The 14,752-nt window shown below is 36.5% G+C and overlaps 1 protein-coding gene across 1 annotated transcript in view; it reads right to left on the reverse strand.

Moving 5' to 3' along the window:
- Window positions 1-404: 404 nt before the first annotated feature.
- Window positions 405-14,752, reverse strand: part of si (sucrase-isomaltase) — a 166,008-nt gene continuing 151,660 nt past the window's right edge. The window contains exons 83-94 of the mRNA XM_062976725.1: window positions 13,307-13,445; window positions 12,904-13,037; window positions 12,482-12,516; window positions 12,257-12,373; window positions 11,140-11,288; window positions 10,288-10,372; window positions 10,121-10,177; window positions 9,107-9,231; window positions 7,437-7,525; window positions 5,493-5,542; window positions 4,689-4,856; window positions 405-1,002 (exon numbers count right to left, since the gene is read on the reverse strand). Coding sequence (XP_062832795.1) covers window positions 925-1,002; window positions 4,689-4,856; window positions 5,493-5,542; window positions 7,437-7,525; window positions 9,107-9,231; window positions 10,121-10,177; window positions 10,288-10,372; window positions 11,140-11,288; window positions 12,257-12,373; window positions 12,482-12,516; window positions 12,904-13,037; window positions 13,307-13,445 — 1,226 coding nt within the window. The 3' untranslated portion in view covers window positions 405-924. The remainder of the gene's footprint in view (window positions 1,003-4,688; window positions 4,857-5,492; window positions 5,543-7,436; window positions 7,526-9,106; window positions 9,232-10,120; window positions 10,178-10,287; window positions 10,373-11,139; window positions 11,289-12,256; window positions 12,374-12,481; window positions 12,517-12,903; window positions 13,038-13,306; window positions 13,446-14,752) is intronic.

A 14,752-nucleotide genomic window follows, 5' to 3' on the forward strand; every position in this document is an offset into this window, starting at 1 on the left:
ATGGGAGGGAAAAAATTCCTACCCGGCCCATCTAAGCGACCACACTACTGCTATACTGTTAGCGGTGGGCGGGTGGGTGGAAGCTCCAAAAGTGAGTGATCTAAGAGGCGGGCAGCTTCCTAGAAGCCCCGCCCCCCCTTCCAGAAGTCTCTCCTTCGTTGGGAGGGGGCAAATCCCCTTCCCTCCCCCAGCTGCGCAGTGGGGGGAAGTTTCTTCGTGTCAAAAGCATTGCATAATAAATAAGTTTAAAAATGATAAAATAAAGGAATCACAAACAGCTAAATAGTTTTAGACCAAAAGTGGGCAGAATGCATGAAACTCATTTCTGAACTGAGAAGCACAAGCCTGATGATATCACACGGAGATATATGCACTCACACATGCAAGTAATGTACACATTGTGACATTGTTAATTAAATTTTATTGTTATAATCAAATAAATTACAAAAACTAGAGATCTGTTGTATTTAATAACACATTTCTATGCAGAACTTTATAAACATCATCATAAGGAAAGATTACATAGTCCATCATGCTAATTATTTAGCCTCTGCAAAATGGAACAAAACATCTGATTCCTATCATACAGTTTTGCTGCAATAATTCATCTTTTAAAAATTCTACAGCCTATTTTACAAAATATTACCTTTTTGTATTTCAATAAATTAAACATACTCTGTTTTCATTTTTGTCTAATTCAACGGCTATAGCAACAATCCAGAATTGTCACCATTGTATATGTTCTCCTTTTTTATATATAAAAATAAAAATTAAAGTATTTTATTACAAATATTACTTACATTCAGGGTACAGCCATTTCTTTATTTATGTGTTTCCAAGATCCCACCCTGCCCCATACAGTGTAAAAGCAAATAATTGTTTCACAGTGGAGGTGTCCTTGCGCTGTTATTTTTTCACAGGCAGCTAAGTGGTTGTCACCCATTTCACTTGACTTAATTTGTAGATAAGATAATTTTTGCCAGTGAGGTCAACTTCAAGTATCTAAATGGGGGAAATTAAAGAGAATTAATTAATCCTACCTTTAAAAATGCATAAAATGAAACATATATGCTTGATGTTACATAAGGACTCATTAGGTGGAGAGCGGGTATGAGGTATGCCAAGAACAAGATCTAAAAGACTAACAAATCTGAATGCTGGGCTTGGTCCCCATGCAAGCCACCCCAAGTCCCTTCAGGGAGATGGAACGGGATATAAGAATAAAGTTATTATTATTATTGACACAATGACATTGTATGACACAGCAAACAAGATAGATATGCTGGATTTCGTATCACAAAATCACAATTTGAACACTACCAAGGGTTTAGGACTGTGTGATGTATTTCCGGGTGATGTTCACAGATCCCAGTAGGGTGGCCTTTTGCAGTTGACAGATCGTAATTTTGTCAATGTCTATTGTTTCCAAATGCCGTCTAAGATCTTTTGGCACAGCACCCAATGTGCCGATCACCACCAGGACCACCTGTACTGGTTTCTGCCAGAGTCTTTGAAGAAAAATCTTGCAGGTTTGTGATCCTACCAGTTCTTTACTGCTGGGAAGTTGTCATTATTATTATTATTATTATTATTATTATTATTATTATTATTATTATTATTATTATTATTATTATTATATCAGAGCCTGGGGTTGCTCATGCAGAGAGATGCAATGTGCCAAATAGCCCAGACCTAGCCATGGTGCAGGAATCCCCAGTGTTTGGGGATTCTGGGTTTGATAGGGCAGAAAGAAATGGAGCCAGTGTAGAACAGAGCCTCCAAGTCCCATCCCAGCAAGACAGCCCAAAAGGATACCATAGACAATATTTTCAAAAGCTGCTGAAAAGTCCAGCAGAACTTCTCAGCCTAGGTCATTTAAAGCTGTCTCTGTCCTATTATCAGTCCTGAAACCAAATTGAAAAAGATCTAGATAATCAGTTTCTTTAAGGAAATCCTAGAATTGGGAAGCTATCACACATTCCATTTTTTGGCCAGTTCACAAAAATGGAAAATTGGACACTGGGTGATAATTATCCATTTCAGAAGCATTCAGGAATGGCAATCATAGATTTTTGTAGCATAAACTTTTGTATACTTAGTCTACTTGCTAAGATATCACATTGATTATTCTTTAGTTTCCACCTCACCAGTTTCATTACATACTCTATTTTGTGATCCAGAACTACCGCTCGGATTTCAAAGCAATATGTGTCTCTGCAGCAAATATTTTTGCAGGTATTTCTCTCACAGAGAGTAACCCCAAAGAAGTCATTATTTATTTAAATCATTTTATTCAGTTGTTCTTCTGGAAAGGCTCTAAAACAGCTTGCAAATATTATTACAATAATAAGCCTTGCTTTTATTATAGGTTTTTACTATAAAGATTCATAACAAAAACACAAACATATTAGGAGAACAGAAGAAAATGTGCAAGCTCAGACACTAGTACTTAATTATAAGCTTGCTGCTGGAAGAAGTTTATAGTTCAAAAACAAAGATTTCGGAGGGCCTCCAACGTGTAAAGTTATATTTTGACTCTCTCTGCCTCACAACAATTTGTTTCTGATGGGACCAAGCCCAGGTGGTAGAAGCTTTATTTCACATCATAAATGGACCTTTTAAAAAGGAATAAAGGGTCAACCCATCTTTTAATTGAAGTTCTTTTCTCAGCCCTCAGCATTTTGCATACATCAGGTTTAAATTTATACATTTCAACCATATACATTTTAAAATGCACATTTTATTTAGCAGATACATTATATCAGGTTTGCAAATCTGTGAATTCTGTAGACAAGATTGATTTTTTGGCATAGAGACTGGTGAATCCAATGGGATGCTTTTCCATCCCTTTTTGTTGTGGTTGTTGTTCTTGTGTATTCAAGCCATTTTTGAGTTATGATGACCCTGAGGCAAACGTACCATAGGGTTTTCTGGGACCAAGAGTCTCTACCATGAATATCTTTGGATGTTCATGGCACAGCAAGGATTTGTACCCTGGTCTCAAGAAGCTGTAACCCAACATTCAAACTACTATGCATGCTTGCTGTCTTTTCTAGCTGTACTGTTGGGTTACTAGCATGAATTTTTGTTATTGGTTGCAGCCAAATTAGGAACAACTAGAGCTTGGCTCAAGATTCACATATTTTTTTCAACCTGTTGTAATTTTCAGTGTAAAATAATAGTTTTGTTAGTGTGCTGTTATAGTTTAGGAACTTGACAGGAAAGCACTGGATTATATTAGGAAAGAGCATACAAAGCAACGTAAACCATTCTGTTTGATTTGCGATTTGAACAATTCTATAGTGTATTATAAGGTAAAATTATGCAAGACTGAAGGCAGAAATGGGACAACGATAACAAAGAAAGGATAGTCATCCAAAAGTTCAAAGGTAGGCAGATGATCAAAGGTTAAACATGAGAAAAGAAATGACTCTATTCAAGTTGAAGATAGGACATTGTAACCCAAATAAATGTTTAGCTTCAATTAAAACTCTTGGAAACAGACTTTTGTATGCCAGGAAAAGTTCTCAAAGTCAGAACTTAGATTTCTTTCCTTCCCACTTTCCAGCTTCAAATGCAAGATGTCGAAAGAAGAAGATTTAGCTATCACTATAGTCAGGGATATCTCAATTTCATTTAAAAATGTCGCTTGTTATAAAAAAGGAGAGGGCAGGGAAGATAAGATACCTTTTAAATTACCACATGGAGATGTGGAATGAAAATAGTTTAGCTTTCTAAAGCTGGTGGGGAAAAGATGGTGAAAGCAAAAACTTAAAAGGTTTTCCTTCATACCGATAGCAGCAGAAGGTCAGGAGAAGGAAGAAAAAGACTGGCAGCGAAAATGAGAAAAAGAAGAGCTAGGCGAGAGATTACCTCAATATGAGATACATTTTATTAGAAGGGGGAAATGTGAGCCACTGGCTTACAAAAATTACTGACATGTTTTTTTGGTTTTTTTTTTATTAGCAATTGGTTCATTAATATTTGAATAAAAGCAATGCAAGAAGGCAATAACAAGAGCATTTCCAAGACTACTTTCAGGAGAAGTGATATCTAACCTTCTTTGGAATTCTGTGCTGGCCATCATTACCCATGAGTAACCAACTCTTACTACAGAACTTTGTAGAGATCAGCTCACTTTCTTATCTCCAGTTGTGGAATTAATTTTTCTTTACCAGAAGTTGCAGCAATGGAGACTGAACAGAAGAAAAATGAGTCTCTCACACCAGAGATCCATTCCCACCACACGATTATCATGCTAAAATCCACTTTAACTACCATGGTTGCATCTGAAGTGCACCTGTGCAATACGTAGTACATATCTGGTAATCTTTATCTGAGGTCTATGTGACTTGTACAAAATGAAGACACAGATTGTTTGTTATTTATGGGGATGTTTCTAGGGTCTGGCACTGTTGCTATTAGTCCAGATAGGGTAGCCGGGGGAATGATATTGCAGTTAGACCATTTCTAACATAGTGCAAATGGAAGAGGTCAGCAAAACAATAAAAACCATGAGTGAAATATCAGCTAGTGTGTCAAAGTGGAGGTCATCGTGCTAATTATAACAGATCTGTTGAATTGGTTATTCCTGCCTATCTTCGCGTAGGCAGGGTACAAAAATAAAGTTATAAAATTATTATAGTTTATGCCAACAATATTACCAATAATTCGAGTATTTGACCTACCTGATTTGTTAAATCATACTGATGACTAGCAGTTTCTGTCATCCCATCATAAGTAACAGTAACATCAGTAACTGGTGCTGTAAGTCCCCAGACGTGCAGATAACCAATTGTCAAATCAACTGTGTCAGTTAAATAGTTGTTGTGGTCCACAGAAACATTCAGTGTATTCTGAAAAGAGCAAAAAGAATAAATGGTCATAATAAAAATGAAGGCATAGGCTTAATATACTTGAAGCAAATTACATCCGTTCTAACTGACTTTAAAACCAGCCATATGGACACAACACAAAATTCACACCTTTTTGTTCATTGTACAATCATTGCATATCAAGTGATGATATTTGATCATGAAACCTACTTAAGCACTATGGCCAGGTATTTTGATGTGACCTTAAAATAATGGCTGATATCCAACAGTTACTTTCAACAAAATGAGTTACTTTCTTTGTACAACAAACTCCCATGATATACTACTGCTTTTGAAATTTTCTTCAGTTATTCAAAATAATTCTGCTATACCAAAGGGAGTTCCACTGCAAAAGGAACACACATCCAGTTCAGGTATGATTGCTGGCCAATTTGCAGTCACAAAATGGTGCAGCATTGCCAGGAAAATTATTGGGCCTTGAACCCCCTGTTGGGACCCAGCTTTGATATATCACATTTATAGTTCAAAGAAATGATGTGGAAAATAGTTTTACAATGGGGCATGGCATTCAAAACATTTAAGAATGCTTAGAAACTGTATTATAGAAAATGCTTATTTTCCCTTAAATCATTTGAAGGGAAGTGCTAAAGCACATACCTCAGATACTTGAAATCTTGAGAAGTAGTAGTCACCATTTTCATATGTATCTGCAAAAGAAAAGTATTGTCTTTCGGATAATTTGCTAAGCTTTTAGTATAGATGAGAAGAAGCACAAGTGAATCCAGGATTTGCAAGTGAAGCAAGGGGAACAGTCACGGATTTTGCAAAATCCCCCACTTAAGCAGAGTCTGTACTTTTGATCCTGAAATTATTGGTAGATCATTTGGCTCAAGAGATGAACATCCAAGATAGGATCAAGTCTATGGTGTTCAAACCCCAGGACAGTACCAGTATCATATGTGATGAGTAAGCCCTATCTATTGAAACTAAGAAGACATCATGCCCATCCAGTTCAAAAATGATACTGAGGTTTTAGATTAAGCTCCCTGTTCCCCTCCTTAAAATTTCCCACAAATACCTATCAACATTGAGTGGTCTGTATAGGTGTGCCTTGCATAAAAACATAGAGGTTTTCCTAAAAGTTGGTATATTGTTTTTATTTTTTTACTAGTTGGCTTAGCAGTACTAAATGAAATATGCACATATGTGGAAGGGGGCTCTCCCTCTGAGGCCTTCACTCCCTCATTGGTGTCCACTGGGCACCATTCTCAAAGGACACATTGTCTTGATTCCTCCTCCCTCTTCTAGATTGATGAATTACCCTTATGCATAAGTCTCTGCTGCTAGGAATTCATGGCAACACACATGCATGGCCCTCATCTAATGACAGTTTGGGAAATTTTGGAATGGAAAGAGTTACTTCTAATACAATATGTATTTTTCCTGTACCCCTTCGACATCTCCCCTTTTTAATATGCAGGAAACCTTTATTATAATCTAATTCTGTCTTGTTCTGTATAAGAAATTTCAGTGACCAGCTTTTTGTGATCCAAAAGGAATTAAGGCTGAGTGGCAATACAGATCTGCATCTTCCCAATCCTGGGTCTATCACTTCAAACAATTGGATTATGTTGGTTTTCAATTATAGGGGAGAAGTACATATTTATGAAAATTGTATGAGTATTTAAGCAAGATCATTAAAAGAAGCATTTCTCAATGCTTTTCTAAACTTTCAAACATATGTCAGTACACAGAGGGAGTAAGTAAATGGAAGTGGGAGTGTCTTCAAAGAGCAGCACATTTCAGTTGGCATTACGTATTCACTGAGTTCAGTTCAGTTTTTCATATATATAAGAAAAAGTAAAAGCTGCTGGCAAATAATTGCTATTTCTTAGATGCCACCAAATGTGTGTGTGTGTATAAAAAATTACATTTAGTTCAAAAAGGCTAATCCTTCGTCAGAAACCAAATAGTGTGGCCAGTGTCATGTTTTTCATCTTTTAGCTAGTTAGAAAACCAAGGACATTATATCTATGCTAAGCCAAAATAGTCTTGTAGTCTTTTAATCACATTAATTATTTTTAATGTTTCTTCTCTGTTCTAAGATTACAAGATAGTGGAACTCTTCCCAAAATTTCATTTGAGCTCTGGAAGGGTATATCTTTCTATGCAAAGGCTGGATCCAATTTAATATATATGTTTGTTTATGTGTGTTTGTGTGTGTTGGGGGCGGGGGGGGGGAGGTATTTGCTTTTTTAGTTTTCAGCATTAATGGTCAGTAAATAAGCCATTGAGAGGCATCCGGACCTTATACTGTAGAATAGAGTAAGGATTTTTCAAAAACTGAGGAACTATCAAATGATTGTGTCATAGGAATGGTGTGTGCCTTTTGGGGAAGCATAAAGGCCTAGACTAGAATCTTAGAAGAGATGGCTTCAATGCCAAGGCTCCATCTTTACATAAGAAAATGTCCTTTAACTGTCTTTTAACCTACCTAAGAATGAAATGAGTTATCACAACCCTGAAATATACCGTTGAAGAATGAGATAGAAATGTAATAAGTAGGAACCCGTGGTTGACCCTGACTAACAAAATACTCACCAATACTAATTCCATCATCCCAAAAAAGTTGTCCTCGGGCGACTCCATTGTCATCCAAAGCAATGGTAAGGCCCATGGGGTTTTGTCGGCTGGAAGAAAAAAATATATAAAACTTTACCAAAAGGAAAATGTCATGGCCTCAAAGACCTTCCTCCAAGGCACTAGAAATATGATTTTAATCTCAGCATTGTAGCCTATTAATTTAAACAATTGATCCACACAGATCTAGACATGCATGTAAAGACAGTTCATACATAGACCTGATTGGCCACACTTGAAGTCTTTGAGACTTCTGTCTTAAACCTTGAAACTTCTAAAGAAGTAAAAATGTCTCATTCCCAATTTTTTTTTTTTTTTAAAAAAAACGTTCATTGTAGTTCTCCAAGAAAAAAACATACATTACTATTAGGAACACAGCAATACACCTATATCAGTGAAAATATCAGAATAAAAAATTAATTAAAAAAAACTTTAAAGCTCCTTAGCAAAACAGATTTTACTTGAATAAAACCAAAAAAAAGTAGCAAAACCAGTATCACTGAACAAAATTATGTATCGTAAAAATTGATACAAAATTGTACTACTTAAAAACAAACACTTTTAATAACATGACAGTAATTTCTTACGTTTTTTGTGAAACTGCATATATTCCATATCTTATACATTTAAATTGAAGCCTCTGTTTTTAACAGTGACAATCCTATACAAGTCTATGAGTAGTCCAATGGGACCTATTCTCAGATAAGAGATGGGTAGGATGAGAAATGAAATGAATTAACATTTGACCTTCATTTTGCGAGAATCAGAAATGTTGTCATCTGGAGAACAAGCCCTATGAGGAGCGGCTTAAAGAACTGGGCATGTTTAGCCTGCAGAAGAGAAGGCTAAGAGGAGACATGATAGCCATGTACAAATACGTGAAGGGAAGTCATAGGAAGGAGGGAGCAAGCTTGTTTTCTGCTGCCCTGGAGACTAGGACGCGGAACAATGGCTTCAAACTACAGGAAAGGAGATTCCACCTGAACATCAGGAAGAACTTTCTCACTGTGAGAGCTGTTTGGTAGTGGAACTCTCTGTGAGGGAGTCTCCTTCTTTGGAGGCTTTTAAGCAGAGGCTGGATGGCCATCTGTCAGGGGTGCTTTGAATGCGATTTCCTGCTTCTTGGCAGCGGGTTGGACTGGATGGCCCATGAGGTCTCTTCCAACTCTACTATTCTATGATTCTATGATTCTATGCATGCCATGTGATTTGTGGTGGAAAGGGAGAATACTCATTACTTAATCAATGAACATACTTCTGATCTTGTTGTACTGGCAGTGAAACTAACTTTTAAAAAGACAAGAAAATATCCTGTAATCAGTTTATTACTACATTTCCCCTTCCCTGACTTGGATTTTGTGAAGTTGTCATGTGGATATAGATGTCCACATTGTCAAGGACCGCCCATAAGAGAAATTCAGTGAGTTCTTGAAGTCAGTCCACCTCTAAAAACTAGACTATGTCATCAACCAAAAAATAAGCAGCAGAAGAATATTATAAATCTGAGGTGAATGGAGAAAGTGCAATATAAAAAATCTTGGGATAAAGGTCTATGTGCAGAACCAGCTTTGATATTTAAGATTAGACAAATCTACATGACACTCAGGTCCACTTGATAAGAATGTCCTTACCTGGCATTGGTAGTGATATTAGGCACCTGCCAGGGAATTACATAGCCACCTCGGATATGAAGATTGATATGCTCTAAAGGTGCTTCCAACGTCTTGAATTGTTTTCGCACTTTAATATCTGCCCCCTATAAGAAATTCAACATAGTAATCAAAGATCTACAGGAGAAGTTGAAAATGTCACATCTAAATTCTAGTGTGACTCCCCTGCATTTTCATCGTAATTTCAAATGCTGGCTCCTGTCTCTTTGTCTTTCTGTTATTTCCTAATCCACACGCTTTATCAAACTGTCACCTAATTTGGTATACTAGCTAGTTGGACTAAAATGAATACAATAAGGTTTTGGACCTGATCCATCAACTACTGCATGCACCACATGGATAAATACTTTGGATGTCTGTGTTTTCATTGCTGTGAGCGCTCAGGATATTTCCAACATGTGGCAACTCCAAGGCAAACTATGGTGCGGTTTTCTTGGCACAATTTGTTCACAAAGGTCTTGTCACTGATTTTCTTTCAAGTGGAGTGTGTGTGCCTTGTTCAAGATCACCCAGTGGTTTTCCATGACTAAGTGGGGGTTTGGACCCAAGTCTGGAGTTATAGTCCAATGCTCAAACACTTACACCATACTGGCAGAAACCTGCAGCATGTTATTCTATATTGTCCTTTTCAATATGAGATGTGGCAGGACAGAAGAATTCTCTCTTTCCCTTCGACTCTTTGACTAAAAGTTGAAGATTAGGGACAAACTCACTAGATTTTGTGCAATTGCCATTGCAACTGGTATACAGATGATAAACATGCAGTAGATTATAACAATACAGATGTTTCTAAGAAATAATGTGGTAGTCATAGCCAAGTGAGCCTGTTGGGGGTCATGCATAGGTCTTGGGCTTAGGCAGAATTTTTGGGACTTTCATCATCTTCTGCTTTATGCATCTTTTGGTAAAAATCCAATCTTGCTTAAATTTGTATCCAGCTTTCAAAGTAGGAGAAAATAAATTGAGATTGCTTACCGTATGATAATCATACCATCGTGCATCTGGTATGTAAGCATTTACTGTCACTTCACCCTAGGATTTAATAAGATTAAACATGCAATGAAGAAAAAATAGACATATTGTGAGTGCATTTATGTACTGATCCAGTTATATGTAAGTAGTGAAATTATAAGATTGCTTACTTGATCAAGTACAGGACTAATCATCAATGCTGGTCCCCATAAGAATTGCTTGTAGATGTCCCAGGTTGTCTTGTCATTAGGAAACCTGAGGCCATAGCAAACAAGAAATTATTGAAGGGTTACTTAATTTTTCTGATTCACAACCTAAGTGTACTTTGAAGCAACTCCTAACTGTAACACACTCTTTCTATACTCGTATATCTGCATACACATATTTTAAATGATTTCTCAATATTAGGATTTTATATGCTCCCATACACACACACACACACACACACACACACACAAACACACACACACACCCTTTGGTCTGGTGCCATTATTTTGTCTGAGTCCTGATGAACTTACTGAATTGATGTTAAATACTATTCTCTATGTGAGTATCTGCTTTCAAGTCACTTCTCGGTTTACTGCGATTCCATTAATTTCATGAGTTTATTTTAGGCAAGGAATTATCTGAAATTATTTTTCCAGTTTCATCCTCTGACACATAGCCAATAGCATGTGGTCTTTGTTGGTAGTCTCCCATCCAAGTACTGATCATGTCTGATGCTGCCTAGGTTCCAAACTAAGACTGGTGTTCTGAAGCAAGAAACCCTCAAATAGCTTTTCAGAACAGAACAATAACCAATATTGTTCTGATGCTTCAGGGAAAGTTTGCGGGAGGAAAAACTGTGGAAGAAGGAAGATTTAGGATCTTGCAGGAATGATTCCAAAGAAAGAATTGTGCTAAAACTAATCTGAGCTTTTTTCTATTTGAAAAATACCTCAGCTTGTCTCACTCTGCTCCAAATCATGCAATGACAAATTTATTCAACTGTATTCCACACCATGAGGCCATCTAATACTTACTCATGCAGCAAAGGACGTGAAACTGTGCTGCCATCAACATGGGCATTATGCATTAAAGTATAGAGATAGGGCAGCAATCTGTATCGTATGTTAAGCACGTTCCGTGAGATATCTTCAAATGTTGAGTTAAAGGCGACAGGATCTTGTCTCTGCAGAAGAAACATTCAGTTCATTCAAGATTTACATAATGTTTTTCTTGGGCTCTCTTACTAAAAAGGTAAATGTTGGGGACCATCAATAAGATGAGTTATAGTACATTTGCAGATTTATAGAAATATATAAAAAGGTTGTGGGTTATTAGGTTATATTTGTAAACTTAGTATAAAGATGGTTGCAACCAGAAAAAAGTAAAACTATCTAGTGATTGCTATACAGTCAGCTGAGGTTTCTGGAAATCATCTTATCAATACCAATTGCCTTTGGAGCAGAACACAAGGTAAATGAAGTATTAAGAGTATCCTTTGGGGATAAATTAATACTGATGTTACTTCTATTTTGCAGCCACTGAAGCAGGGATATTACATCAAACCTTTTCCAAGTGAGTGTTTAAACGTCTTTTCAGATATGCCCATCACTGACAGGACCATTGTTCCTCCATTTCACTTGGACACTCTCATCCACTGAACCATTTCATTGAATGATGTGTCTGTGACACACTAAGAAGATGTCTGTTTACATACACACACTGCATTCCATGCCATTTTATAATCTAAACAATATCTAGCTTTATGGTAGGTATAACTGACTAGCAATCTTTGCTCCCAGAATAGTGAATTAAAGGAAAATGAACACCCAGAGGGATACTTTGTATCTAAAAGAAGTTGATCCTTTCACTGTTTATTTCGCAATTATTTAAAAGAGTTGGGGAATGCCATGGTGCCAATATTGCAAACATTTGGGCCATGAATTTGCACAATTAATTTAAATGATTAAGAAGTACAGTCTTTCCCATTCATAGATCAACTGGTAATAGGAAAATTGACTCCTCATCAGTAAAAATTAGATATAATGATTGGAATAAAGGTATTGTTCAAATTAGCAACTTCCCATTCATTCTTAGAAGATTAAAAAAGAAAACTGAATGCATGCAAAATAGTGCCAAAAAGAGTTGACGTACCCGAGTTAACAACACATTATGATTTCGGGAGAAAGTGTAAAAGGCTCCAAGCTCCATCCATCGGGCACACATTTCATAGGTTGTATCATTGAAGAATCCACAGATGTCAGCACCAGACTAAAGATATCAAAACAAGAGAAAGATTAAAATATTCCATGCCAGAGTATATTTCTAGAATGTGTTTCAAAGAATTTTCAAAAAAATGTTAGATTTTAAAAAACTTACATAAGAGATTCCAAAAAGGCTGAATTCCAAGATACCTATGAAAATGAGACAGAATACCAGGGTTACCAGGAATAATGAAAATGTTTTATAAGAAAACTGTAGAAAATACATTTTCTACAAATATTTGAACCTATTTGATGTACTTGCCTTCCCCACCCTCACAAATATTGATTCTGCAATAGGCAAAATGGTTTTTATCAAGAAATAATATTACAGGCTGGGTGCTGATTTGGGTTATAATTTTCATATACAGCAGAAGGTTTTGTGTATTTGTGTCATGGATGTGTATTTATAAGAAGGTATACATTGGCTAGTTCCAGGCATGAGGTCAGTCTCAATTTAAATAACATATCTCTTCATTAAATGTGTTAATAATAAATATTTTGAAATACATTTCCTGGCAAATAACATATGTTTCATACCAATAACAGATTTATCAAGCTGATCCCATCTGGCATAGTTGTCTCCGAGCCAATGTCCTGCCCATCGACCACTGGATGGATATGTTGACCGGGTGATAATGATGCCACGTTCTCCTGTGGCATTGCGCATACCACTGCGGTGAAGATAAAAAGACAAAGTTAACCATGTTAACATTTTTAAAAATACAAACTACAACAACAAGAAGTTCTATACTCTAAATAGAGAATATGTGACTTAAAAAATCAACTGCAATTGAAATTAAAAGATGCTGGGAAGGAACACGTGCTTGTGGCAAAAAGTAACAGTCCTGTATTCTTCTTCCTGTTTTACACACTGACACAATAATTTCTTGGTTGAGGAATTTAGTATTTTTAACAATATAATACCAAACAAACAACTTACTAGTAAGTGGACTCTGCTTGTGACCATCCATACAGATTATGTACATCGTAATGTCTCACAGGTGTCCCATCCGGAAGTTGCTGTTCACTTTCCATGCACATCGTAACAAGACTCAGTCCTCTCTCTCTTAAGACCAATGCTAACACAGATAGAGTAAGAAGATACTGTTTAAGAGGAAATGTATAGCACTGCATGAATCATAAAACTAAATCACTTCATCAGGATATGATTAAAAAATTGCTGCCTTCTTCACAGGAACTGATGATTTTACTATGCTTCAGTAATCAATCTAATGTGTGTGTGTGTGTGTGTGTGTGTGTGTGTATGTGTGTGTGTGTATATATATATATATATATATATATATATATAGAGAGAGAGAGAGAGAGAGAGAGAGAGAGAAGGTTTGTGCATCCCTAGGATTTTCACCTGTTTTCAAACTACTGTTTTATTGTTATGTATTCTGGTTCATTCAACAATGTCTTAAAGTATCTCTTTCATGTAGCTGTTTGGCAGTCTTTCATAATAATTTTGAAAAAAAATTGGCATCTATCTTTAAAGAAGTTTATAACAATAATCAAAATTTTCAGAAAGACATGACATGCATGACAGAAGGGCCACTAAGTGTCCTCTCTTCTGGCACATAAGCTGTCTCCAGCCTCCTGCTCACCATCTCTTTCTCCCACTGCCCACTGGCCTCTACCCCCACTCACTCACTTGCCTCCCCCACTTGCTCACCATCTCTCTTGCCACCTCCTATGCCCCCCCCCCCCGGTTTGAACACTACATGTCTAAAAGGTTTTCCATCAGTTGTGTAGTCTCATATTATGTTGCTCGTGCAGATAAACCACATTATGAGTCTACAGAGACCATTTAAAGCAGTTTCAGAATCTCTCGGTTCATCCCATGTGACTCTATAGTAAAATTCCAGTGGGAGTTTACCATAGAATTGCACTGGAGGACCTAGTTTCCTACAGATAACATATTTATCAAATCCACAAATAACCAAATCCTTAAAAGTGAAATTTGCAAAAGCAGAGTACTATAGATTGTTTGCCAGTAGTCTGATAGTTAAATTATTTCTAGGTTAATGAATAGCAATAATTGCTATCCATTATGTATTTCTCCACAAACATACAGTGAAGATCAAAGACATAATTTCTGCAGATCTACCTATTTATTTAAGAACTACATTCTTTCGTAATATATACATCTATATATTCCACAACATGGGAAATTGGTTAAACGTAAGTGATAGGAGAAAGTCAACTTATTTGAAACATGACACTGGAAAAGACATGACAGACTTCAGAAAGGATAAAGAATGCATCAAATCTTTACTCCACCTAGAAGCCAAGAGGACTAAGATGAGACTGTCAAACTGAGGACACATCATGAAATGGTACTACTCACTATAAAAAATAATGTTTTGTAAGGTAGAAGGCAGTA

Source organism: Anolis carolinensis, chromosome 3 (assembly GCF_035594765.1).
Source record: "Anolis carolinensis isolate JA03-04 chromosome 3, rAnoCar3.1.pri, whole genome shotgun sequence".
NCBI classification, from domain to species: Eukaryota; Metazoa; Chordata; class Lepidosauria; order Squamata; family Dactyloidae; genus Anolis; species Anolis carolinensis.